General features: G+C 42.3%; 1 protein-coding gene across 4 annotated transcripts in view; it reads right to left on the bottom strand.

The window, feature by feature from the left end:
- nckap5l (NCK-associated protein 5-like) overlaps window positions 1-27,025 on the bottom strand; it is a 47,898-nt gene that overhangs the window by 4,393 nt on the left and 16,480 nt on the right. Inside the window, exons 1-8 of one of the 4 annotated variants that reach the window (XM_008414654.2) lie at window positions 22,434-22,957; window positions 17,170-17,239; window positions 5,959-6,102; window positions 5,338-5,406; window positions 5,215-5,253; window positions 5,009-5,128; window positions 3,584-3,676; window positions 506-3,336 (exon numbers count right to left, since the gene is read on the bottom strand). In XM_008414654.2, coding sequence (XP_008412876.1) covers window positions 506-3,336; window positions 3,584-3,676; window positions 5,009-5,128; window positions 5,215-5,253; window positions 5,338-5,406; window positions 5,959-6,102 — 3,296 coding nt within the window. In that variant the 5' untranslated portion in view covers window positions 17,170-17,239; window positions 22,434-22,957. Of the gene's footprint in view, window positions 1-505; window positions 3,337-3,583; window positions 3,677-5,008; window positions 5,129-5,214; window positions 5,254-5,337; window positions 5,407-5,958; window positions 9,286-17,169; window positions 17,240-17,424; window positions 17,718-22,433; window positions 22,958-27,025 lie in introns of those variants that run through there. The other 3 variants (XM_008414655.2, XM_008414653.2, XM_008414650.2) reach the window with 3 other exon arrangements.

Below are 27,025 nucleotides of genomic sequence, written 5' to 3'. Positions count from 1 at the left end.
GTGAAGTTAAATCTGACCAAACCCGTCTTGTTTTAGGTTCGTTAGAATTACTCAAATTATTTCTATTTGCAAAATGCCAGAAAACTAGTTGAGACCAATTTTTAGAGATTTTTTTGTAACTTTACTTGAATTCAAAAGTTTTACATACATTTGTTTGGYATCAAGGATAACGGTCTTTCAGACTGTGTGACTTARGTTAACGCTCTCTACAAAATGTCCTTGCAAAGTTTTCTGGCATTTAGGAAATAGAAATAATTTGGGTAATTCTTACGGACCTAMAACAAGAGTATATAACTTCAGACAGTGAGAAAAAAAATGAGTATATGTCTTTTTATTCAGTGAATGTAAATATCTGGTTAAAGCTGTGCGAGTCTAGAGGTGACCACAACATAAAGGCTGGAGGTGGTGGACTTTGGAAAGTCGTTTAATTCTCAGTGAGACGACGACAAAGTGCWTCCCCCAGACTGCTGGGCCTCGTTTCTGAGGTCATGTTCCGAAGCCTCACCTGTTGAGCAGCTGTTGCATGAAGTTGTCAGAGCGCCCCCCTCTGTACATCACAGCCAGCTGTCCCTGAGCTTGGTCCATCACCACCTCACAGGAGTGGCCCCTGCCGGACCTCTCCACGTAGGCCCTCTCCTCCTCCAGGGCCCTCCTCAGGCCCTCAGCCTTCTCCATCAGAGTCGAGATGTTCAATCCTTCCACGCCTTCTTTGCATCTACTGGCCATTTTGGAGTCCCTGCCCACTGAGGGGATGTTTATCTTCCACTCCTTCTTCTCGTCTTTTGCCTTGGTGGCGTCCGTTTTGCGGCTCAGCGCGGGCAGCTTGCTCTTCTTCAGGCCGAACCAGCTGGCGATGCCGTTTGAGGCTTTCTGCTTGACTTCACTGCTCTGGCCCCCGCGGTCCTGCTCCTGAAGCTTTAGGACGTTCTCCTCGATCCCCTTCATCACTTTTTGCTCAATAGCAGATTGTGGAGTGGGAGCCGGCTGCTGTAACGGCTTCTCCGCCTCAGTCGGGGGTCTGGGAGGAGGAGGGGGGAGGCTGTCGCCATACATTGGATTCTTCTTTCCTTTCCCGCTGATTTTTGTCCTCTCCTCTGACTTCGATGAGTAACGCGGCGTTTCCGAAGGCTTCCCGSTCCGGTGGACAGATACGCCTTGGCAAGGTTTGGAAGGCGACTTCGGGGGAATTTTGTTAGGACTGTTGCTACTCTGGGGGCCACTTTTGACATTGTAAGCCAGATTCAGGGAACCGGGACACTTGATGTTGTTGCGTAGAACCTGGGGAGCATCTGTGTTGGGGGACGGTAACCCAATTTTGCTCTTGGAGCCCTCAGGTTTGGGCACACACAGTTCTTGTTTACCTGAYTGAGATTTCCCGGTCTGTTCGTACATCTGAGATGGACCCGGATACTTCAGACCAACACTGCTACTTTTAGGTTTACTATCTAAAGAGTCTTGGTACTTTGAATGCCTCTGCTCCTCTTTATGGACCTCTGAGGATCTCTCTGCCATCTTGCTCCTCTCCTCTCCAGGCGCGCCCTCAGTCACTGCGTCAACAGGCCTGATTTGTAAATCCTCAGAACTCCTTAGCTTGCCCARCGCCGCCAGTCTGTCTTTGAAAGCGTGGTGACTGGAGTCAGCCTGGGATCTACCCGCCCCAGAGCTCGGCCTCTTGGGGATGGATGAGGAGTCGCTTCTTCGGGYCGGAGGCGGCGGAGGCTGAGAGACTTCCCTTACGTTCATCTCATGCTTGTCTCTTGTTCTTGGGTAGCTTGCTTGGCTCTGAGCTTTGTTGAGGGCGGCTGTGYTGGGTAAACTGTGATGGTTGACCCACACTGGACTGTCTGAATCCTCCTCGTCATCAGACGTCGACTCCGACGTAGACGAAGATGACTGCTTTCGCTGAGGAGAAGGATTCAGGACACTTTCTGGTAAAGACTTAACAAGCTTCCTCTCACCACCGTTTGCCTTTGCTTGAGATGGAATAGTGCTTCTTTTCTCAAGACCCTGGGTTGGCTCTTTTTCTCTGGTGGTGGACATTTCCAAGACATTTTCATAATGGGGGACCTTTTGGGAAGCTCTGGGTGAACCCATGGATGCAGCAGATGGATTTCCCAACTTTGAGCTGTCACTGGTTTTTGGTGCAGAGAGACTGCTGTAGCTTATTTCCTTAGGAGGCAGAGAGCAGACACCTTCAGGCTGTGGAGGGGAGGTCGGTGCCGAGTGYGTAGCAGGGTAGGACTCGGACCTGGACGGTGGGGGAGGGGGCTGCTTGCACCTCTCCGTGGTGGTGGCTCTGCGGGAAGGAACCGGAGAGTGGTACACCTCGTAGTTGTTGGTGCGACATGGGATTCTGGAGTTGCGTGTGAGCTGCGGGCTCAGGCGAACTGCCGTGGTTGGTGGCTGGGCCTTGTCCCCTATTGACGGGATCTTCAGGAACTTGAGCAGCTTGGACGGGGAGTTGATGGCCGCAGCTTTGACATCATTGAGGCAAGAAGGGCTCGGACTGACGGATGCACCGGCTCGGACCGAGGAAGCTTCCTGGTCTGTGAGGTCTCTCTCGGGGATAGTGGAGGGGTCATTCAGCGCGGTGCTGGACGAATGCCCCAAGCCGTTGTGAATGCCGCTGCTTGTATCCGCATCACAGTGAGGGATCTGTACGCTCTCCTCTACAGAACTGGGCAGATTGGAGGTGCCACAGAAACCAGTCAGCTCCTCAGAAACTCCACTTTCAGAGCTGTCCTGTTCCACTCTGGCCACCTCCACAGCCTGAGCTGTCTCTGTGGCTGAGTGGGCCGAGGTGCCTACTGGCTGCTGGTGGACCTTGTTGACGGTACATTGCTTGGACTCTCCTGCTCGGGCCTTACTGTGACATTCGCTCGTTGTGGCTGCAGGAGCATGACTCTGGGCGGAGGAGCTGGCTTTTGATGGACTACAGACATGGTTGCATGGCTTCGGAGCGCTGTCCGGACTCCTTTTGCAGTGTAAACAGCAGGTGCTCGCTCCCTCACACTTCACCGCGCCGTCGCCGTTGACGTGCTGGTGTGCGTCAGCGTCGCTGCAGGAGCAGTGACAGTGTGTGTGGTGGGACTTGCACTGGACCGGGTGGGAGTCTGCGGTGGCAAGAACAGCCTCTGTTGACATCAGCACCTGGCTGTAGTCGCAGAAAGACAAGCTCGTGGTGGACGGGTGGAACTTCAGGGGGTCCGTCTCCTCCATTTTGCGCAGGACTTCCAGGATGTGCGCCTTCTTCTTGAAGAATGGAGACAGGGCCTCCATGGAGGCGGCGGGGCCGCGGGGGCCCGGGGAGGCATGTTGTGTGCGGAAGCCATTTCCCTTTTGAAAGAAGGAGATTAAGATCAAAAGTGTATTCAGTGTGGACACCTAAACAAATTGAACAATTCAGTTCATGAAGACCTTTGACTGCATGCGTACAGGAAATGACTGAGAACGAGATTAGCAGCCTCAGCTGAAAACAGAGCAAAGGTCAGAATTCAACACACCCACAGGTGGGGTTTGTGGACCCACCGCTTTCTCCTCACCGTCTGTTAAAACTCTACATGCTTGACTCTTTAATAATCACCTTGGCTTGTGCTTCAGTCTGGGCCGGCTCCACCTGTTTGGCCGAGTCATTGTGCAGCTGTGCATTGTAGTCTGGGAGGGGTCCCGCCTGGACCTGCAACAGGAGAATCACGGGGCAATTAGGAAGACAGCACATGCCCCACAGGCCATTAGATACACACAAAACAATGAGACGGTTCAGTTTGGTAACTGTAGGAACAAAATGAGACACGGGTGACTCGCCCCAGATTCATCACTGTGTCAGGGAATTCAGACAACTCGTCTGTGATTACGTTTGATTTATGGTGCGTGATTTTACAATAATTAACACACTTCTCACTCAAGAAACACTATTAGTTGCCACAACTGCACAGATGATGGTAATACACTGCTCTACATTACGATGTCACTCCAAATCCGTCCAAGCAYCAAACGGAGGCTTAGAACCAATCAAAGTGAGGATGTGCCTTAACTTCCTCCAGCTGAACAGAAACAAAACTTATGTTACTAACTTTGGACCTAAAGAGGAACGGTCTACAGTCAGCACAGCTTCAGTTATTACAAATACAAACTAAAGATCAGGCCTGAAATCTGGGAGCAGTGATGGACTCTGACCTGAGCCCTCAGAGCCACATAAAGACAGTTACAAAGTCGGCCTTCTGTCACCTGAAGAACATCTCCAGATTCAAAGAATTAATGTCCCAGCAAGATCTAGAGAAACTCATGTGTTTATCTTTAGTTGCGCTGATTACTGCATCAGTGCCTAAAAGGTCAATCAGACAGCTAGAGGTCATTCTCTGGATCCCTGCAGATCAGAGAATAGACCTTAAAATGCTTCTGTACTGAACGGCTTAGTACTAAAATACATTTGCTGCTGTTGTATCAACCTTCCAGACCTCTCAGGTCGTCTGGTTCTGGTCTGATTTACTTTCCAGAACCAGAACCAAACATGGAGAAGTAGCATTCAGCTTCTACGCACCATAAATCTGGAAAAAGTCAGTGTTTCTGCAAAATTGCAGAAACACTGACTTTCTTTAAATCAAGACTAAAAAGGCACCTGTTTTTTTATTTTGGTTGTATATTTGATAATGAATTTGAGTATTTGACGAGATGTAATGTTTATTGCTCGTTTCAGAATTGATGACTGTGTTATGTTTTTGTGATGTAAAGGACTTTCAGCTGCCCTGCGGATGAAATCTCCCGACTTGACTTCATTCAGGTTAAATATTTTTTGAGGTAGAAATAAGTAAAAATGTAAAAACTTTATGCACCAATAGATATTCAGGAATGACAGGTGAGCATCTTCCACACCTGAGGATATCAAATCTAGTACAGAAATACAGAGGAAATCATTTCAGTTCAAATTCAAATACCTGCAATTAACACGTCAAGTTTTTCTTTTGCATTTTCCGTGAAAGTTGTTGCGTGGATCTGTGGTCTGAGCTACCTGGTAGTGAGTGGTGGGATGGTTGGGCAGCTTCTGCTGGAAGAGCTCACAGAGCGCGCGGTTCTGTCTCTCCAGGTCAAACACCAACATCTTCAGCTTGATGCACTCCTCCCGCAGATCCTGCTCAGAGTCGGATCACAGCGACTTTTTGTTTAATCCAGGGGTCAAAGGGCAGAGATTCAAGACAAACTGAAGTTTGGCATTACCTTCTGATTAAGCAGAGCTTGGACCACATGATTGGCCACCTGTCAACGGAGCAGAAAGCCATCACAGAGTTACACGTTTGGGCGCCGCGCTTTCCGAACGATTCATTCCCGACATGGACTCACCTCATCTAAGCAACGCTCATAAGCTTCCCTCTGGCTCTCATTCGCCAACATCAGAGCAGAGTTCTCCGCCTGCAAATAGACGAGCAACGGGGGAAAGTCAGATGTTTAAAGAGAAACACCAAAACTACTGGACGAGACGATGGCGGTGGGCAGTTATAGCATCAATTATCATTTATCATGATATCTTGATTTACTGTCATCACAATAAACTCCAACTAACTCTAAACCCCCCAAAATGTCCGAATTGTTAATTTAACAATTTTATTCCCAGTTTGTTCAATAAAAGTAACAATACATTTGAAAATATGATTAAATGCAGTTATGATACAGTATTTAATTATATAAATTACACTTCTTTATCTGTCAAGTGTCTTTAAAAAGAAGCAAAAAATTGTTCTTATTGTCACTTTCATCATCACAATAATACTAGAAATTATGGTAAAACTACGTCCCTGTCACCCACCTCTACAAGAAGATGATTTGTCAGGAAAAAACAAAATATTTATAAACATACCAATGTAAAAACGTTTGTTTTCTCATCCCCTCTAGGGGGCGCCACAGCAGATCATCCGACTCCAACATCCTCGTCTGGTTCTGTGTATAAGAGTCTTATTAACTCACCTCCAGCTCTCGGAGTCGGTCCATGAGCTCGCTGCTGTTGTCCTCCAGGTAGGACTCCACGTCTCCTTCCTCGCCCTCCTCTTCCTCAGAACCAAAGTCCTCATCACACGTTCTCTGTTCCGCCTCATCCGACATTGTTCTCATCTGCAACAAAGAGAGGGATTCTGCTGCCATCTTTATGCTAAACTACAGGGAAAGCTACTTTTGGACATGAGCAAACAAAAGCAAAATACAGTCAAATAAAGACTAAAGTGTTCAGTAGGATAGAGACTATTTCCGAGGTGTGAGAATAAACTAGTCTTGAATTTCTAAGCTTTGTTCTGTGCAGCAAAAGCTTTTTGACATTTTAAACTAAGCATGATTAGCATTTAAGCTAAGTAAGCTACTGTTTGGATCCTCCAGGCCAGCAGAGGGCACCAAGGATTGCTCCAACTCTCTCTCCCTCTCTCACACACACAAACAAGTGAAAGCTTCAAATTTGTAGTTAAAAGTGTAACTAAATTCCCTGTGAAAGCAAAACGCTGCCCAAAGCCAAATTTAGAAAAAAATTCCACCAAAAGTGGGCGTGGCCAAGATACACTGAGGGGCGTGACTAAGTGTGGGGATGTGTTCAGGTCAAAAGTGACCAACTTAGCATTTTTGTCACTATATTTAGAAAATTGAAGATACTTCTAGCAAATTTTTTTTTTCAAAAAGTGGGAAATCTGGAGACTTTTCTCATTTCACTCCATGTGCAAATGAATCACATGTGTAAAGCTGAGAAACTTTATCAATGTGTCTGAATGAGAGTCTTTGCACCAGAACGGGACTGTGAGGTAGACATGAACCAAGCTGTACCGTTTGCAACCAATAGGAAAATTCCACTGCAGTAGCCAAGATTCAACCCATAGAGGGCAGCACTGAGACGGCTTAAGGCCAAATATCACACAATTAAACAAATTTTCACAAAAATGTCACAATTTGTACAGAAATACAAAAACAGCACCTTCTAAGTACCAGTTTAGATAATTTAATGCAAAAAAGTTGATTTGGGGTTTTGTTACTCTGTAATAATAAAGCCATTTTTAAATTTTGTTTTAAATTGGCCAATTTATTTTGCATTTACGATCTACTAGTGGTCGTTCGGAGTTACCTCCTCAAAGTGTGAGTGGCTTAGAGTCATAAATCTGTTTTTTCTGCAGTTGTGTATACACTGAAATCACATTTCAAAGAAACTAATTGTAAATAAATCTTGATGAATTTCATTTTACAGTTGCCCAGAAACAAAACCAATTTAACTTTGTCAACAGTTTTGAAAGTTTCGTACCAGACAGGACCGTCTCTATAATCACGTAAACATTTTTAGATCACCAGATTTTAATATCAGACAAAGATAACCAGAGTAAATATAAATTGCAGGCTTCAAATGATGAAAACTGAGCCCAGACCTAATAACTGGTTGCGYCGCCCTTGGTGGGAACATCCGCCAACAAGCGTTTCTTATAACTGGTCATTATCTTTTACACCCTGCGGACGGATTTTGACCCGCGTTCCTTTGCAAAAATGTTTCAATTCATCCCCAAAGGAAGGTTTTCAGGCAGGAAATATCCATGTAAGGTCACRATGCTTCAACTCAATTGGATTCTAGGATTTAAATCCAGACTTTGACTAGGCCACAGTGTATTAGAAGTATAAATACAAGATACATTTTTGAGGATTTAATCAGGAGTAAACCGTTCTAGGGATGTTTTGGTTAGACGTCTGTGAAGCACATTCCAATAACCCAGACGAGCCAAAACAAAAGTGTGGATTCAGATTTCTATGTCAGAAGAGGAGAAAACAGGTAAAGCTGGAGACGTTTCACAAAAAAACTGAAATCAAACCAGGGATTTGACATGATTTCCAAAATGAAACCCAGGTCAAAGGTTATTCCAAAGTTTCTAACAGAAACCAATAGACTGAAGGATCTTCTTTATCGTTACAGTTATTAGTTTTATTTGTGCAAAAATAATATAATTTTAGTTTTTTTGTTGGTTTAATTGAAGAAAACTCATTCAGCTAATGGTTATCAAGAAGTTAGCCAAGACAAGAGAAGAACATAGCAAGCATTTTTGTAGCATTTTCAGAAAATAAATACAAACTTTTATCCTGAAATGAGGACGAAGGTCAACCTCGAAATATGGACAGACGGAAGAAAGGACGTATGTTTGGTTGGACATTGGGAATAATGTCCATTTTATTTTATTTTCCCCCATTTATTCAGACCTGAAACACACTTGGTTTAAAACTGATATCCAACATGGTTCTAAAGCAAAACCAGGTTGTGGAAAAACGTTTGCCGTCATCCCAGACCGGTTTATTGTTTCAAACGCTGCTGCTGTAGTAAACTTCCTCCATCATCCGTTTCCCTGAGCAAACCAAAACAGAGACTGACCAACCTGCCTCTGCTGCCGTCTCCACCGTGTAACCCGTCTAATCCACACACACACACACACACACACTGACTGTGTGCAGGGATAAGCCTTCCTGTACGTTTCCTCCACAGATCAGGCAGCACCAGCAGCGCCACGCCGCGCGGACCGGCTGCCCGAGTCCGAGCGCGCCACGCTGCAGGGCTGAGCGCCAGGCGGGGATCCAGGTGAACCTCCGAGTGAGTGTGTGTTTGAGAAAGGAAGGCGTGTCGATCCGACCGACACATCCTGAGGAGTCATTAGAGCGGATAAGACTTGCCTGGTTCAGTGGCTGGAGGCCAGGAAGAAACTGGCACAGTTACCAGTTTTCCTGACCGGTCACACAGGCTGCCATGATGAAAGCATTAAAGCAGTAGCATTGATCATTTAATGACATTAAGAGCTGAGTGCAGGTAAATCATTTGTTGTTTTATCTTCCATTAAACCTGATTTCTGCCTGGATGTTGGCCCTGAACAGTGAGCCACCCGGTTAAACCGGGTTGCATGTTCCTTCCTCACCAGGAGCACACGACGCGGTTTACTTAACCTCACTCCCACACACACTGCTGCTGTAACAATCTGGGTTAATCCTCGGATCAAACACGCTCCAAAGAAACGCTTCATTCACTCCGATCGATTCGGGTTCTTATGAACCGGCTTCAGCAAAAGCATATAAATAACTTTCCAAATTTATCCCGTTTTGTTCCAACTCTGTTTCCGTTAAATTTCATCCGTTAACTGTGTTAACATGTTAACACAGATGACTCTGCAGAAAAGTCCTTAGCCTAGCGCTGCTTTAGCCATGCTCAGATTATTCTTTTGAACCTTAATGTGATTAATGTCAACATTATCACCCTCTGCCGACACACCAGTACTTTTGTTTTTGTCCTTGATTGCAGAGAACAAGTAAATACAAATGTTTTCAGCAAAAAAAAAAAAAAAGAGGAGTGCTGGTAGTTTCCTGAAGCCATTATTTATCAACTGTCCTTTCCACTGAATCTACCCTGCTAGAACGGTAGCACTAAACCATTTACCTGGAAATATTTTGCCAAGAGGATGAAAGGAAAGCACTTCCTGTTTTTAGGATTATTGTTTAGTCATGTCAGGTTGATCTAATCAGAAGTTCATATTTCCTGCTAACAGATTTTACATCACTGAGACTTTCTCAGCATCGTCTGCGCAGAAAGAGGGAAAAACTCCTTTCCTACAACTGAAATGTCAAGTTTTTACAACATTTATGTTCTGAGGCACAAATCCAAGATGAAGCAGTCCATCTGGGCATCCTTAAAAAGTCTTTTTTTAAAAAGTCTTAAATAGGTTTAGCTAAAATCAAGACCTTAAAATGTCTTAAATTCATTTTAAAACAGTAATTTTACCTTAAATATATTAATTACAGGTCTTAAATTCTGTTGCACGTAAACATCTTAATTACTTTCTTTGACTTGAGGCAGTTGCAGCTACTGCTAACTAGCTGCTAATATACCCTTGCTAGCTAGTTAGCCAACTAGCATTTTTACCTCAATCATGGTTAAGTGCCAAGTCATCACCAATTTATGTCTTGTGTACATTTCTGTCACGGCAGAAGTCTTAAATTTCATTCATAGTGGTCTTAGAAAGTTTTAAATTAATTTAGAAAATGTAATTACGCCTTAAATACATTAATACGGGTCTTAAATTTTGTTGTGGCAGGACTATTTAATCTTTCATGTTCTTATACCCTTGCTTGCTAGCTAGCTCGCTAGCTTTTTTACGTCCAACTTGGGCAAGTGTGAATTTATCGCTAATTGATCATCTTTTGCACATTTTTGTCAGGATACAGGTATTAAATTTCAATCACAATCATCTTTAAAAGTATTGAGTTGGTAAATTCTGCAGAAATCCTGTTTTTGGTTAATTGACCAAATGTATCACTCATTGACTGATACTGGTTTGTCTTCACTACTGACTCACTTCTGTAGCGAACCCGTACGATGCTACGTGAATTCTGTTCAAAACAACTCGAGTCAAGGCTGTAGAGAGCCATATGCAGTGTGAGAAGCAGAGAGCTGCTGCCAAAAGCCACAAAAAACCCCAGAAATGTGTCAGTTTTGCTCCCCTGGCGTTTCTAAAGCTCCCCAGAAAGTGCTGCTGATACTAGGACTGACCCCAGGGCAGCATTTGGTGCAACAAAAACTCTGAAATTGGAGTTTAAGTGGATTTAAAACATGGTGGTAAAGGACCAGTTTAACCTAGAGATTATTTTTATTTTAAGAAAGTTGTTATTAAGTACTGCACAGTGGCACAGTTGGTAGAGCTGTTGCCTTGCAGCAAGAAGGTTCTGGGTTCGATTCCCGGCCTGGGGTCTTTCTGCATGGAGTTTGCATGTTCTCCCTGTGCATGGTGGGTTTTCTCCAGGTACTCCRGTTTCCTCCCACAGTCCAAAAACATGACTGTCAGGTTAATTGGCCTCTCCAAATTGCCCCTAGGTGTGAGTGTGTGTGTGCATGGTTGTGTGTCCTGTGTGTCTCTGTGTTGCCCTGCGACAGACTGGCGACCTGTCCAGGTGACCCCGCCTCTCGCCCGGAACGTTAGCTGGAGATGGGCACCAGCAACCCTCCCGACCCCACTGAGGGACAAGGGTGAAAGAAAATGGATGGATGGATGGATGGATGTTATTAAGTAGGGAAATACAGCTCAGAAAAGGTAAAGGGTAGATCATGGAACCAGAGAGCAGTAATAAATAAATTTTTCTTTTCTTTTATATATTTATCACAATGCAGATCTTAAATTTCATTCCCTATAATCTTTAAAAAGTCTTACATTTGAGTTGAAACATGTAGAAACCCTGATTAAAAGCATTGGGTTTGGTTTGCTGCCGAGGCCAAAGAGAAGCAAATATCAAGCAAGATGAAGAAAACAAAAATTCATTTGGACTTATGGTTTCTCCATAACGACATCCTAAATGTTCTGCATCCGAGCTTCTTATGACTAAAACCAAACAAAATATTCCAAATATTAAATGCAAACCCCCATAAAAACACAACACACTACAACGCATAATGGTCAAATGTTCATCGGCTTTCAGAGCCGTCAGAAGAAATGAGCAGAGACCCTCCAGKCATCGAGTAACAGGAGCTGTTTGCAAAGTGTTTACTGGAAGATTATTGAACATGGCCGACAGTGAGCCCTGACGGACCGACCTGAGCAGCAGCATCTGAAGCTCCGGCTGTTTATCGAGCCGGGATTGACTCAACACAGTCACATCTGCCCGTATAATGGAGGCCTGATCAATGGAGCCCATCTAAGAACGGAAGCAGATCTTCACCGGCCGGCCGACCCTGGATGCAGGAACGATACGAGCGGTTATAAATACCGGCTTCTCTCCTCGCTAATGCACATCAAAGCTCCGGGCGGCAACGACCGAGACGCGTGCACGGTCCTCTGTGTGCACGTGGAAATTACAGCGTAGAGCAAAAGACAACAAAAGTGGGGCTAAATATACACATGAACATTTGGCACTGAGTTCCACTGATGTGGTTTTGTCTCAGGGGAACGAAGACAGATGAAGCTGCGTTTTTATTCAGGCACAAATCAGCAGTTCAATCATAAAATACTAAAAAACTGTGTTAGCTTAAGCTAGCATGTTTCAGCTGTTTGACTGAATTGAGTTATTTTACTTGCGGCCTGGTCTTTTCAAAACAAACATGTCAGCCATATTGTTTTAAAAACCGTAAACACAGGATCGGTTTCAGGAAAGTTTTCATCCACAGAAACCTGCTGGCATAAACCACTGAGCATTGTTTGAAACCAGAGGTGTCCAAAGTGCGGCCCGGGGGCCATTTGTGGCCCGTGGATTGATTTTGTGCGACCCCAACGCAGATGGTGACTTTTACTGAAAAGTTAACTTTGCTGCACCAAAATCAGCTTTTATGTAATTTATTAAAACTTGGTTAAACATTAGCAAGTGCTTTGAGAGAAAAACCTTGTTTTCACACCGATAGTAAATTTGTTCAATTAAGTTTTTTTTTTAATACTGTAAATATGGGAGATATACATATCGTTACTCTGCTGTTGTTCTTTTTTTCTGTCCGTTAACGTGTAAAATTAAACAAAAATGTCTTAAATTTAAAATAAAAAAAGATTTTACCGATGAAAACTCACTGAAAAATAAAAAAATTATGCAAAAGTATAAAATAAAAATGATGAAAATGTTATATTTACATTAAAATAGTAATTAGCATTTTTTAAAAGTAAAATTAAAAGACAAAAACAAAAATAAAATTGAAAAAAATGCAGGAAAATAATAATGAACCCTCCCTCCAAAGAAAATCCTAAAAAATTAAATAAAAAAAATAAACTTTTATCTTAAAGATGACTGTGCAAATTCTATTTAAATCCAATTAAAAAATAATTTTAAATGAAATTTAAAATGTAAAAATCTGAGCTGTGTGGGCTGCAGACTGAAAGCTGCAATTGATCACCACTGATTATGTATTTTTTATTTAATTATATAAAATCTGTTTAGATGTAATCCGTCTAATTTTAACCTGTTTTTCTTTTTGCCTTCCTTGTGCTGGACTTTGAATCGTCTCTGGCTGAAAGGTGCTACATAAATAAGCCTGCCTTGCATGTGTTTGCTTCGGGCTGCAGCGCAGATAAATCTGAGCCCAACACGGTGATGAAGATGGGGGGTTGGGCGAGGCAGAGGAGGGAGGCTACACGGCTCCTAAACTGCAGGATCGCCTTGACGATGACTGCGGTTTGGGAGGCAGCGAGCGGACTGCACACAGAGCCTCTTTGACGGGGCGGAGGAGAGGCTTGGCGGTTCCCGGCGGCGCTGCAGTGCCAGCGGGCTCCTTCCACGGAGCCGGGCTGGCAGCCGCTCAGCCGCCGGTTCTGTAACAGAGAAACCACCGGGGGAGGAATGCAAAGAGGAACAATGACACATTAGCATTCATCACAGGCCGCGTTGTGTCATGGTAGAAACTGTTGTTCCTGTCGGTGAGTAACGCGAAGGACCCGATGCGTGAATCGTAATCTCACACCGGGTGATGGAAAGAACCGAACCGCAATATCGCGAATTCATTTCCAGCCCAACAGCTAAAATAATCCTCGGAAGAACAGCAGAAGTCTGAAAAGTAGCTTCTGCAGACTATCGGATTTTTCTGCAACCCAATAATCAAACCTCTGTATTTAAATGCAGAAACCAGGCAACCTTAAATTTGAGGCATCGCTCAAATTTAAAATAAAGCTGAAATTTGAAGTCCATGTGCAACCACACCGACGAACATCAATATTACAGCCCCCGCTGCTTCACCCTGCTGTAATTTAGCTTTGGTTCGTCTGTTGTGAGGAGAAACGCAGCAAAACTGCAAAGGATTGAAAAAATATTTTGAGTGAGACGCTCAGCTGTTTTTCAAAAGCTGCTTCAAAAAGTTGTAAAAATGAAACGGCAAATTCATCTTTATTAAATCTGATCAGAGGCTGAGGTTGTGAGATATTTGCTCATGATTTTAGAAGAAACCTACCAGAATATCACTTCTTCATGAAAATGGCTCCTTTTTTATTCAAAGGAAAACTTGAAGAGTTCTCTTTAATAAGTTATAATGTTAGACGAGATACCACAAGTTTTGCTGACCAATAAATTACCCCAGAAATTATTGCGATAAATGATAATATTGTTGTTTTTAGACTATTTTCAACTTAGTTCGCACTGCAGCCTGAAGTGACTCAATTCCGATTTGTTTTGCCGGGTTCACTCTGCCAGTAAATGCTCCCTGTATGTGTTCTGCAGTGTAAACAGTCAAACGACCGGAAAGTGTCCCGCATGCGCAGTAGAGGGCGCAATAGCGTCAGCGTTCTCAGTGTTCTGCCAACCGCCATAAAAAGAAGAAGAAGAGCTCAGTGTTTGCGGAAGTAAACATGGAGGCTAACGGTGTAGCTTAGCTTATATATTGGAAGTTGTTGTCCAACCGGAGCAGCATATTAACAACTTAATCCTCATTATAGTCCGTCATGGTTCTTGTTTTTCTTCCCACTTGCGCGTTTCAGGACACAGAATAGTGAGATTTGTTGAGAATCAGTGACGTTCAGTTCGGATGAATGCGGCCTGGACGTTACGGTCGCATTTGAATCGGATACGTATCGGATATGGATCACATTCGAAAAAGAATCCGACCTGTGCTGTTCACACTGCCATGAAAAGATCAGATTCAGGTCACGTTACGTTAAAAAAAATCGGAACTGGGTCACTTCAGGCTGCACCCTAACATAACGATAATGGAATAATAAAACAAGAACACATTACCAAAGCTTAACAAACTTTAAATTCTAGAGAACATTTAAAACTGGAACTTTAAGACATTTTAAGTATACAAAATAAACAGAAACAACAAATTAAATTAATTACCAAGTCTCTGTAAACAAAATTATCCTTCAAGTAAAGAGCAAGTTGAAACCAAAACACCAGAACGAAGATTTTATCATGCAGTTTTTGGTTAAAGATGAAATAAAAGAGAAAAACGATAAACTGTGCATTTGGAAATTATTGAACTCATTTTAATTGATGATGCAATTAACTGACTTATTTCTCACTGCGACAAAAGCTGTAAAAGTACAAAAGTATTCATTTATATTAAATCTGCGATATTTGCTCCTGGACACGTCGAGGCATTTAAGTTGAACTTGGAAACTAAATTTGTCGATGTTGGAGCTTCTCTGGGTTCATTTATTAGCCAAAGTGGCTGCTGGGCTTCAGAAAACTGCAGGAATCAGTTGTTCATTTGGATTTCTGACAGGTTGGTAGAACCTTTTCTTCGTTGTGTCTCATAAATATGTTTTGAGGTTTATTGCTAATATTTTTTATGCTATAATAAAACAATTAGCCACTGGTTTTACTATGCATCAGTGTACCAAATGACCATCGACTAGGCCGACATTACCACACCAACATCTGGTAATTATCTTTAAATCTATTCATTTCCATGAACAATTATGTCGTAATCTTTCAACATTTGTAAAAAGCTGCTAGTGGTTGCTTTATATTTTCTTAAATATTGATTGAGCGTAATATTTACCATCTAAGGGAAACACAGCAAAATTGCGTTTTTGAGAAAATAGACAAAGATTTGTGCCAATTTGTAATGGAAACGTGGCTGCAGATACATATGAATCAAGCACAAATACACATAACATGTAATCACCTGGTGTGAAATAAGAGGTGCTGCAGAAGCAAAGCTGCCTGTGGGTGATTATAAAGGAGGAAGGCAGTGAAGAAGCAAGCAGATAGCAGGGAAGCTCAGAGTCTTTGTTTTGGTTTTCTAAATGCACCCTTCTCAGAAGCCCAGAGTCCATCAGACACGGCCGAGTGTAAACAAAGTGCAGCGAGGCGCCGCTCGCAACGCAAGGCTCCAATCAGAGAACAAAAAGAGCGGGATCGTGTGTTCGGCCTCCGAGCCAAGCCGGCATGTTGCGCTTTGGTTCCTCCCGAAAGTGACTCAAACAGATACCTGCAGATAACAAATGTGAGCTGCAAGAACACGCAAATACGCTGCAACATGACACGGAAGGAAGAAGCCAACCTGCTGTAAATAAATAGCCTTACTGTCCTTTAAGCAAATCACCCAGCAGCATCTGAAAGGGCTGGTTTAGCTTTTCATACGAGGGAAACCACAGAAACAGAGGGAGTTTTTCTTTTGGTTTTGGTAAAGTGCCTCTCTAACAGGAAGCCTGATGACAGAACAGACAGGAAATTCAACAGGGAAGTGGCACATTTCGATGGAAAAGGCATTAAAGCACAACTAATTTCCACACCACACAGTTGTTATTCTTTCTGTACTAAGATGTTTCCACCAAACTGTGAAAAACCAAACCAGTTTCTTCTGTATAGTTCCAGTCAATAAGCAGTCGATTTGACTGAGTTTTCACACCGTTTCCCCACATATCAGGAAGGAAGGAAGAGATGATTTATGTTAAGAGTTTGAATCAGTTCAGTTTATGTCTAAAGAACTGGTGTGAAAAAAGTTCATCTGCGTGCAAACGGACCCCAAACAGCAGCCGTGAAGTTTTGTGCAACCCCAAAACTTTTCTTTTTTTAAATGAATCAAAATCAGAGTTGTTTGAAATCAAACCATTTCAAATGATTCACATGAGTTTTTTTAATGGGTTGATTTTTAAGAATTAGTACTGGGACCTAATTTCGATTAATTTTAATTTTAATTCAGATAAAAGGATCCAAAACGGAACCATTGTTGCTCGTTTCTGGTACACCCGTAAATCTGACGCACAGGCGTCATCTGCTAACAACAACAACGATTAAAGCCTCTTCTTTTGACCCACTGGAGGCAAATTTAAATTTTTGCTTTAAAAAAAACCCAAATGGTTCTGGAAAATACTATTGTTGTGTTTAATCTGTGCTAAAAATAATTAGCATATCAGCAAATTAGCTAAATTAGCATCTCAATGCTAACATGTTGCGGCAGCACAAACGTCCCCAATGCTAATGTTAGCGTCCACAATCCAGATTTCTAAAAAAGCTTAATAAATGATCCGACTAGAGTAACACTTCATAACCTAAGTTACAGATTAAAACAAATAAATATCTTTATCGTTGAGCTCATATGTCTATTTATTCAATAATCTAGAAGCAAATTAGTTTGTTTTTTTATTGAAAATGTCAATTTATGATGCAATTCTTAAAGATCCTGCAGTTAACTTATAGTTTATTATATTAATGCTAATCAAAATAAAATATTTGCAAAGATAAGGAAATGCCATACAGAAATAAAAAGGTGATGTGGCCGACCTGTGGGTTGAGCTCCTGTTATGATTCTCCCGTCAAGCTCCTCTGTCCCCCCGACGACGACGCCACAGAGCTGAGGGACAGAAAACACCAGGAAATGTTTAAAACACAGAAAATCTCTTTTCAGTTTAGATTACCCACACAAAACTGACCTGCAGCACATTCTCTGCCAGTCCTGTATTACATTTCAAAAGTGTATTTCACATATTTTTCCAGGAATGCTGTTAAATAAATCGCTGTTAAAGGATTTGGGCCCACCTTTCCTGACAGAACTGCTCACATTCAGCTGCATTGGAGGGTTTTCAAGCATCAGTGGCGTCAATGGAATCACATTCAAGTCATGTCCTTTGTCTGTGTCGGCTCAAAACCCAGTCAGCTCAAACCCTTCCGGCTCTTTATCAGCTTTATTTTATTTGCTGTTCAGATGTGGACTTGCTTCTAAACCTTGACTTGCAGTTGATTCAGTTTGACTGAGGACTAAATTGCAACAATCGTTAAATGTTCAGCTGCTGCGGTTCACTTTCATGCGGCACTGTGGTAAACAAACCAAACCTTTTGAAAAACCAGGTCCCCCTCCTCACCTGTGGGGGCGCTGCACCAAGAACCACTGAAGAAAGCGACACAAAAACTTTTGAAGACACAGCACAACTTCCTCCTTCACCAAATGAAAACAAAAATGGAGTCAGATTTTAGCGGTTGCAGGATTTCTCTCTTTTGGTAAAAGACCACAAGGCATTTCTTTAGCTAGCGCTAGATTAGCACGTTTGTTTTTGTTCCATTTACCCAGAATGCCTTGCACTGTAGTCCACTTCCTGCTTTTGGAGCGGTCTCTGGTCCGCTTGGCGTTCATGCATGCATTCGATCCGCACCAGAGTTCACGTCACCCTAACCAGTAGGCGGACTGGAGTTGCCTTTTTTTGGTCTGCATCAGAGTTTGATTACGCGTTCACACCTCCCCAAACGAACCGGACTACCTGGAAACAAACTAGAGTTCCACTAAAGCGGATTAAAGTCACTCTTAGCCAATAGGAATGATTTCAGTTTGGTCAGTTCTGTCTATTTTGAGCCGTTTTAGGGCCTCTGTCACTTTAAATCCAAATAAGCTGCTGCTGGCCCAAACTCATCGCCAACACGAGAAAATGCCTGCAAACAGATGCAAAATTATACAACCATGCATCTTTGAAAAGCAGACGTGGAGCCTTCTGCACAGCCAACAAGAATGCAGCAAGTGGTTTCTGGATGGCAAGTCAACAACAAAACACTTGTCTTTTCCAGCAGCCATTTGTAAAGCCGGCTGAACAAATGTGCTGCCCTGTGTGACGGGCACTGCCCGTTGATTTGTGATGTTACATTCTGGAGGTTTTTGAAACAGTTCATTTGCCAAACAACAGTTTTTTTTTTTTTTTTTGTTTAAGCGTTGAACCGTTTTTAGAAGCAGTTGAAACCCAAACGGATGAACAAAAACATGCAAAATGTAAATTTTAGACGATATGTTCCCCTTAAATCTCGATCTGCAAGAGACACTGTAGATCTGTTTTGACAAAACAAAAAAAAACCTGGAGAATGTTGCAAATATACCTGCTAGACGTTTGCAGTCTGGAGCCCTGATGGAGATTAATCCAATAATGTGATAATATTACGTTAGTCTGACGTTGGCAACGTGAGCCTGACAGCCAGTGCTCATGTGGTCAGCTGAGAGAAACTAACAGCAGCAAATGTTGGTCTGTGCCAAACATGCGATCTCACTGCAGTGGAAGAAGCCTGGGCAAAGTGACAACCAGAGTAAAGATGCGAAGAACAGCAAGTGGTTTCTGGATGGTAAGAAACACTTATCTTTTCCAGCAGCCATTGTACAATGCATACAGCTGACCAAACACGCTTTCTTTAAAAAAGAAAACCAGCTGCACTCAACAGATTTTCTTCGTACTCCTGAGCTATGAACTCGTCTAGCTAGCATTTGTGTCTCAAAGATGGAAACAATGATGTGCTTCTCATCAGTGGGTGTGAAAGGAGTTATTTTTGCCGCGACCTTCCAACGCTCCACCAGCGAACAGGAAGCCGGGAGGACGGTTCTCCGTTACCCTCGGGATACGACCACATGCCCCCTACTCCTGTGTCTCGCCCTTTTCTTCAGTCTCTTCTTTCCCCCTTTCATCTGAGTCATTGTAGAGGAGCAGCGATGAATAATTCAGCTGATATGCTGTCTAAGATCACACGGGATGCACAGCGCCACACAAAGACTTCTTACAGTCTAAAGTGGGATTCCCCATCAACCTTGTTAATTAGGTCAGGAAAGGGAAAGTTCAGATTATAAGCAGGACACCCCATCTGCCACCGTGATTCCCTTTTTTGTCACATCGACACAGTTTTTTTGCGGCAACAAAAACTCCTCATTCCTAAAGGTTTCCCTATCTGAGCCTGATCCCGCAAGATCTTATCAAACGGGAATGGGATTAGAGTGTGGAGCATCTGCCAGCTCAATCTGGGTTTAAATCGAGGATCATCTGGTGTTGCTGAACTGCGCCCTGTGCACCTGGCCCGTGACCTGTGATCCGTGTCGATATCACATCGACAGTCAAATCTGACGAGTAAATACAACGATCAAAACCCAAACAGAAACAAATCGAGTCCAATATAAAATGCTGGAAGAGATTAAGTGAAAAATTACAAATCAAGGCTAAGAAAGGAAACGAAAAAAATAACATTTACTCTTTAATGCTGTGAAGAAGCTAACCTGAAACCGTTGTTGAACTTTATCAATAATTTTAAAGAAGAAAAAAAGCGAATCTCATACAAGCTCTTAAAAAGCTAGCAGTTACTTTTTTTAGGTCAACAAACACAAATCCACTGTCAATGTTAGCTTGCATGGCAACATTAGCATGAAACCATTTTAGCTTACAATCCTAGCAGAATTAGCTTATGTTCAAATGGTAAGTATTATGCTAGCATTAGCTAATATGCTAACATTAGCATGAGATGATTTTATCTTACAATCTTAGCCGAATTAGCTAAAGTTCTAATAGTATGTATGCTACTAGCATTAGCATGTTAGATAACATGTTAGGTAACACTTGGTGCTACGCTAAAAGAAAAACCAAATTTGGGGGCTACGTCCTTCAAAGGCCACACAGAAAATAAGTAACGCCGTGGAGCGCATAGAACAGGAAAAGGTATTCCAGTTCGGCAGCATCTCAGATATTTAAAACAAAAACCTGATCAATAATTATTAATGTTGACAGATATGAAACGCTTTTATTGTGATACGTTTTTCAGCCCAATTCTTCAGACCTACTTGAAGTTGACGCTGAACTTAGACACACCCCATGTAATAATACAAGGGAAAACGTTAACATTAGCTAACAAGCTAACAATAGCATGAAAGGATTTTTAGCTAACAGTAGTAGCAAAATTACTTAACATTTTAAAGGAAGATAATAATCTAACATTTGCACATATGTTACAAACACTAAGATTGCCATTTTAGAGATAACATGAAAACTAAATCTACATTTTGATTTATGTGATTAAACCATCATCACAATGTTTGTATTGATCTGCCGGAGCTTCAAGAACTTGACTGCAGAGATCTCGATCCAATGTGGGAATAAAGAATCAGAACTAGAAAACATGGCATCTAAAATATTCTTCATGACTGAGATATTGTCTCTGTGCCTCTAACAGACCACAACATATCAATAAATACAAAATTAGTAAGGGTACACTGCAAAACACAAATCTGTACCCAGGACTTTTGGTCTAGTTTCTACTGCAAATAACATTTGAAATAAGACATAGCAAACTTATAAGTAACTTTTCAGCAAGAAATAAAAGCTTGTTTTAAGTAAATAATTCCTTATTATTGATTTTAAAAAGTACTAGAGCCACTTGTAGATTTTTTTTAACTAAAACTACACAAAATATTTGGTAAGATTTTGTGTTTTTGCAGTGAAAGTGATATACAGAAGAGTTTTTCTTAATCAGAGAAGCAACTAGCCTTCAAATAATGTCTTTCTTTTAAAACCTCCTATGGTAGAAATGTTTTAGACAAGCTTATATTTTATATTAAAACAAATAAAAACAATAAATAGAAGGAGATTCAGCCGTCATCATCATCTGAAGACGAAATGTTTTGATGTAAAGGCTGAAGAAGCAGTTTGACGCCAAAAGAAGGAAAGCAGAAAGTATCAAGAGGATGGGAATAAATCAAAGGAAACTGCTGCAGCGGTGAGACGAAATGCACAAAAGCTTCTTAGATCATGTCAGCCTCACTGCAAGGGATTTGGCGCAGGAGAGACCGTCTGCGGATGTGTCAAACGCCACCTTTTCCATCTGCCAATCCGGAGATACTGAAGTTCTTGCTCTGAAAGCAAAGTGTGTGGGTGAGGAGGAGATGTAAACAAAGACTAAAACCCAAATCCTCACATGGAGGCGTCAACAAAGACAGGAGACGACTTAATTTTTCCTTCCTTTTTCCAAAAAGAGACGCAAATCTAGGTCAAAGTCGTCCATTTTTTGCAGACGTTCAAATGCAGATAAATATCAAAGAGCAGGAGTGATGTGGGGGGAGACAGAATCAGGCTGACGGGTTCCCTCTGTGCCACTTCCTGTCTCGTGTTTGGCTATAAGAACCGAGTCAAATCGGATAGCAAAGGGTGATTTTTGGGGGGATGGGGAGCGCTTCGCCTCCCAAAACGACTCGGTGGGCTGGAGCAAAAATAAATAAAAATAAAAATGAAAAAGAGCAGGAACCAGGCAGCTTTCAGGCTGCGGCGTCCGACACCCACTCAGGAGATTTATGGCACTTTGTTAGCTGCAGCCCAAACAGAACMGAGTTCAGACCAGACCTGGAAACAAACACGTCCCAGAAGTTACTGCGATAAACGATAAATATCGCTGCTTTGAGATTATGTTCGATATAATAATGTCAAACTTTAAAATCTAAAGAACTGGAACTGGAAGGCATTTAAAATATCCAAAATAAAAGAACAAAAAAAGCAACCAATAAAATGAATTATGAAGACTTTTGCCATTCAGAAAAGAGAAACAAAAAATCACACAAATAGAGATAATTGAGCTCAATTTAAGTTATAATGTGATTAATTGATTTATTCCATTAGTTCAGATGGAGTTGCAGTTCCCACACTCAGTAAACCCGACATAAACCACATATAAAATTTTAAAAAAAAGGTCACAGACATTAAAAATCTGCTTTGCTACAACAGAGAGACTGCATCGCCTCCTGCAGCTCCAGGCTCTGCTGTGCTCACCTTGCTGTCATCCAGTCAGAGCATCTGAAATCTCCCAGGCGAAAGCGAAAAGGCACCAGAAGAAGCCGGAACCAGAAGCCTCAGCTTTACATGTCTGCTCCCCGGCTGCTGCGGAGGAGGAGGAGAAAATCCCCCCCGGTCACTTTCCGAGGCCGGTTTCCTCTACGCCGGGCCTGTCCTTGTGTCTGCAGCGGCCGCCGTGTCTCCCATTGTTCCAGGGCGAGTGAGGCAGGCAGGCAGGCTTCCTCACCCCGACAGACCCAGCCTACTACAACAGCTGTGGACCAGCCCCCCACCTCTCTGCCGCTCCTCCTGCCTAGCTGCTAAACATTAACCCTGCAGCTGCTGGCTCGCTGGGGCCATAAAGAGGCGGAGATGATGGCTGGTTGGAGGCGGGGAGGAGGGGGCTGCAGAGCGGACAAAGAGACGTAACAGAGAGGGGAAATCCTACAGAACCGACGGGACTTCTGCAGGGATCCGATCTGTGGCCTAGAAAGAAAACAGGCTCTGTGCTAAGAGGATTGTCTTCCTCAATCACTTTGGCAGGAGGTGTTGCGTGTGAGGAATGTGTGACTGCATGGAGGAAAATGGAAACCACTGGAAACTCGGGATGGATTCCCAACAGGAAGCTTCACTGATACAAACCAGAGAGCTCAGGAAAACCCGGAGAAAACAAAAAGAAACTGAACTGAACCTTCAAAATCAGGTTCAAGTCAAAACCACGACTGGTTCTGTTTCCATCCGTTTCCAAAACGCCACCAGAGACACAAAGTTTCGCCGTTCGGGCTTCTTTTTAGGAACCTGAGTGGTTCATATGCCGCAGTGTCATCGGTTTACTGGAGGTAGAAAAAAGGGAGAATATTTCCAACAAAAAACTCAGAAAATTTGAGATTAATCTCTTAATTTTTCTAGTAAAAACAAGGGAACGCTCCAAAAGTTGAACATTTGTTAGAATATAATTTTGAAATTTTGTGATTAATTTCAGTAATTTTCTAGAAAAAGCGAGAAAATTTCAGAGTTCCAAAAATTGAAAATTTTGTGGGAAAATAMCTCAGAAATKTTGASATTATTCTCAGACGTTGTCTAAAAACACAAGGAATTTTTTTAGCTCTAAATTTACAAAAAATTGCGTGAAAGTATGGACAAAAGTTTTAGATTAATCTGAGAAATTTTCTAGAAAAAAAACAAGAAAATCTACAGGCTCAAATAGTCAAACATTTGTGGAAAATACCTTGGAAATTTTTTTCCATCCGTCCATCCATTTTCTTTACACCCTTGTCCCTCTGTGGGGTCGGGAGGGTTGCTGGTGCCCATCTCCAGCTAACGTTCCGGGCGAGAGGCGGGGTCACCTGGACAGGTCGCCAGTCTGTCACAGGGCAACACAGAGACACACAACCATGCACACACACACTCACACCTAGGGGCAATTTGGAGAGGCCAATTAACCTGACAGTCATGTTTTCGGACTGTGGGAGGAAACCGGAGTACCTGGAGAAAACCCACCATGCACAGGGAGAACATGGAGACTCCATGCAGAAAGACCGGGGCCGGGAATCGAACCCAGAACCTTCTTGCTGCAAGGCAACAGCTCTACCAACTGCGCCACTGTGCAGCCCCCGGAATTTTTTTTATTAAGTTAATAAAAATTCAAGAAAAAAACAAGTTTATGAAGTTCAAAATTCAAAAATGAGTGAGAAAACAAATATGAAATTTTGATCTTAATCTCAGAAATGTGACATTTATGAGCTCCAAAGTCGAAGAACCAACTCAGAAATGTTCTGCTTTTTTCCCAAAATTCAGATTTCTGACATCACAGAATTGTGACTTTTGGTTTCAGAGCAAAACCAGCTCACCGAACCACCGGTCCGAGTTCGTCTTCCAGCATCACGACAGAATGCGAAGAGCAAACAGAAACAGAAAGTCCAGACCAGACTGTGTGAAAACAGTCGTGATTTCTGCAGCAGCAGCAGCTTCACGCGGTTCATCCGTCCAGGTTTTCTCCCTCCCTGCCCGTGTGACTCATCTGCTGTCCTTGCTAATGAAGCCACATCATCCCTGTAGACATACCAGACGAGCTCAGCAGAGTCTGATAACAGAAAAGCTGCAACAGCAACAGCTAGAGAAGGAAAACATGAGATTCAGGAGGACAAACAACCGAGCCGCTCCAAGGGCGTCTGCAGGTCATTTCAGGGTGATTTGTAAACCAAAGAGGCTTCGAGTAATGAATTCCTCCCGCACACTGCAAAAACACTGAATTTAACCAATGATTTTCGTTGAGTTTGCGGCGCAAAAATGCTAGTATAGCTAATTAAGACAAAACTAACTTCTAGATATAGGAGCTTTTTTAAGTCAATAATTGTTTCATCTTGATTAAAAAACATAATTTCGCTTATACAGGAAGTCGTCCTTACAAAGTTTTGCTGTGTTTTTGCAGTGCAGAATTCTGCTTTCAGCTTTTTCAAAAGCAGATCCGTACGATTTGAATGCTTTTTGCATTATTTTGACCCGAATGCAGCAGACAGAAAGATCTGACCTGAATCGACTCAACCCGTAAAGCTCACTTCCTACACGGTGAAAATCCGGCGCCCCGGGGCGCCAACATGGCGGCCGCACGGCTCAAACGAGTCGCTCGGATCTCGGGACACCCCCGTTTGGCGAGGACTGAGCTGCCCCAGATTCGCGGAGGAATTACAGCTTTCGTGTCTGAAATCAGAGCGGTGGGGAGGGGCGGCTTTGTTTTCCCACCAAGACGAGCGTTGATGAATCCCATACGGAAAAAAATAATCGGTTTAATCGATTCAACAGGAAGCGTTTCAGGATTTATCGCCTTATTACTGGAACATGTTTTACAAGCTACAGACAGAACAAATGTCATTTATTTATTAGTTACTTTTGGTAGTGAGCTTGAATATTTCTGACATTTGTTCTAAGGAACAAATAAATCCAGTCTCTACGTCATTCAAGCTCCACATTGCAGGATTTGTCTCCTGCTGCACTGCAAAAACACAAAATCCTCCCAATTATCTTTTTGCCTAGTTTCAAGTGCAAATATCTTAGAATACTTAAGATAAAAGTAACTTCTAAGCTAGTTTTCTTGGATTTCAAGTCTTTAGGTCCAATGCAGGAAAAAATGCACCAAAAATCTTTTAATCTCAGAAGTTTCTGAGTCTGAAAAGTCAAAAAATGTGCTAGAAAAAAACTGAAGTGTAGAAACGAATCTCAGAATTTCGAAAATTTTACATTTTTGACTTTTGAAAATATTTCCATGATTTTTGAGGCTAATCTAAACATTTTTGAACTCAGAACATCTTTTAGGACACTGCTAAGATTTAAAAGTCAAAAAAATGTTGGATACTTGAAGCTCAGAAATTCCTTTTGTTTTCTAGAAATTTTTTTAGATGAATTTAAAAAATTTCAGAGATTTTTTCTCTTGCCAATTTCTAACTTTTGAAACTCAGAAATTCACTTATTTTTTTCTGGAAACTTTTAGAGGTTTTTGGCAAAAACTATGGGATTTGACACACTTTTGATTTCTAGTGTGCAAATTTACACTAGAAAATAGGTAAAAAATTAAATACTTGCCAAAATTTTTTGGGCTTTTAAACTCAAATTTTCTTTTTTTTTTTTTTTTTAAATTTCTGAGATTCATTTCAAAATATCCATGTTTTCTCAAAATTGACTTTTGAAATGCAGAAATGTCCAATTAAGCTCAAAATTCCAGAAAATCTTTTCTTCAAACTGATATTTTCTTGTTTTTTCTAGAATATTCCAGAATTTGTTTGGTGGAAATTCAGCCGCCGGCACTAGAAACTAAACCAAAAACCCTTGAAGTCGTGCAGCTGGTTGTGAATCTGCATGTCATTTGCTGAATGAAGAACTTTCAGCAGATTGTCGTTTCTCCGCTGCGTCAGAGACGAACTTCTGTATGAACTGAATGGGACGTTGAGCGAAACGTTTCCCCAACATGAGAGTCGCATGCCGCCCTGCAGCCGACGCCGGCGAAGGACTCCAAACATAAAAGCCTTTTATTGTCGCCCTGAGAGGAGAACCTCCAGCTAGAAACGGAGGCGGTGTGAGGAAGTGAAGGGTGACCACATGAATCCTACAGGAAGGAAGTTTACTGCAGGCCGACCCGCATGGCGGCATGTGACGGCCTCCGGCTGCCATGGAAACAACATGGAGGACAGCAGCGCCGCCACGCCGCCGCCGCCGCGCAGAGCTTCATGACCAGAAAAGACACAAGACGCATGATTAACGAATAAATATTGATTAGTGATCAACCGGAGAGATTAAGGAAAACGGAGAATAAAAGTTTTTAACACATGGCCAGAAAATAAAATAAAAATAGATAAAGTCGATTTTTAGTTTTCAAAATGGATGTTCATTGAAGATTGAAGAGGATTTTACTTCCTCCCTTCTTTCCTCATCCATTTCTTTTTTCTTTCCTTCCCTCATCTCCTTTATTCTTTCCCTCATCTCATTCATTCATTCCTTCCCTCCTTCCTTCCTTCCTTCCTTCCTTCCTTCCTTCCTTCCTTCCTTCCTTCCTTCCTTCCTTCCTTCCTTCCTTCCTTCCTTCCTTCCTTCCTTCC

Source organism: Poecilia reticulata, linkage group LG7, assembly GCF_000633615.1.
Source record: "Poecilia reticulata strain Guanapo linkage group LG7, Guppy_female_1.0+MT, whole genome shotgun sequence".
Classification (NCBI taxonomy): Eukaryota; Metazoa; Chordata; class Actinopteri; order Cyprinodontiformes; family Poeciliidae; genus Poecilia; species Poecilia reticulata.
The sequence above is the reverse complement of the archived record's forward strand: the minus strand, read 5'-3'. Positions and strand labels throughout refer to the sequence as shown.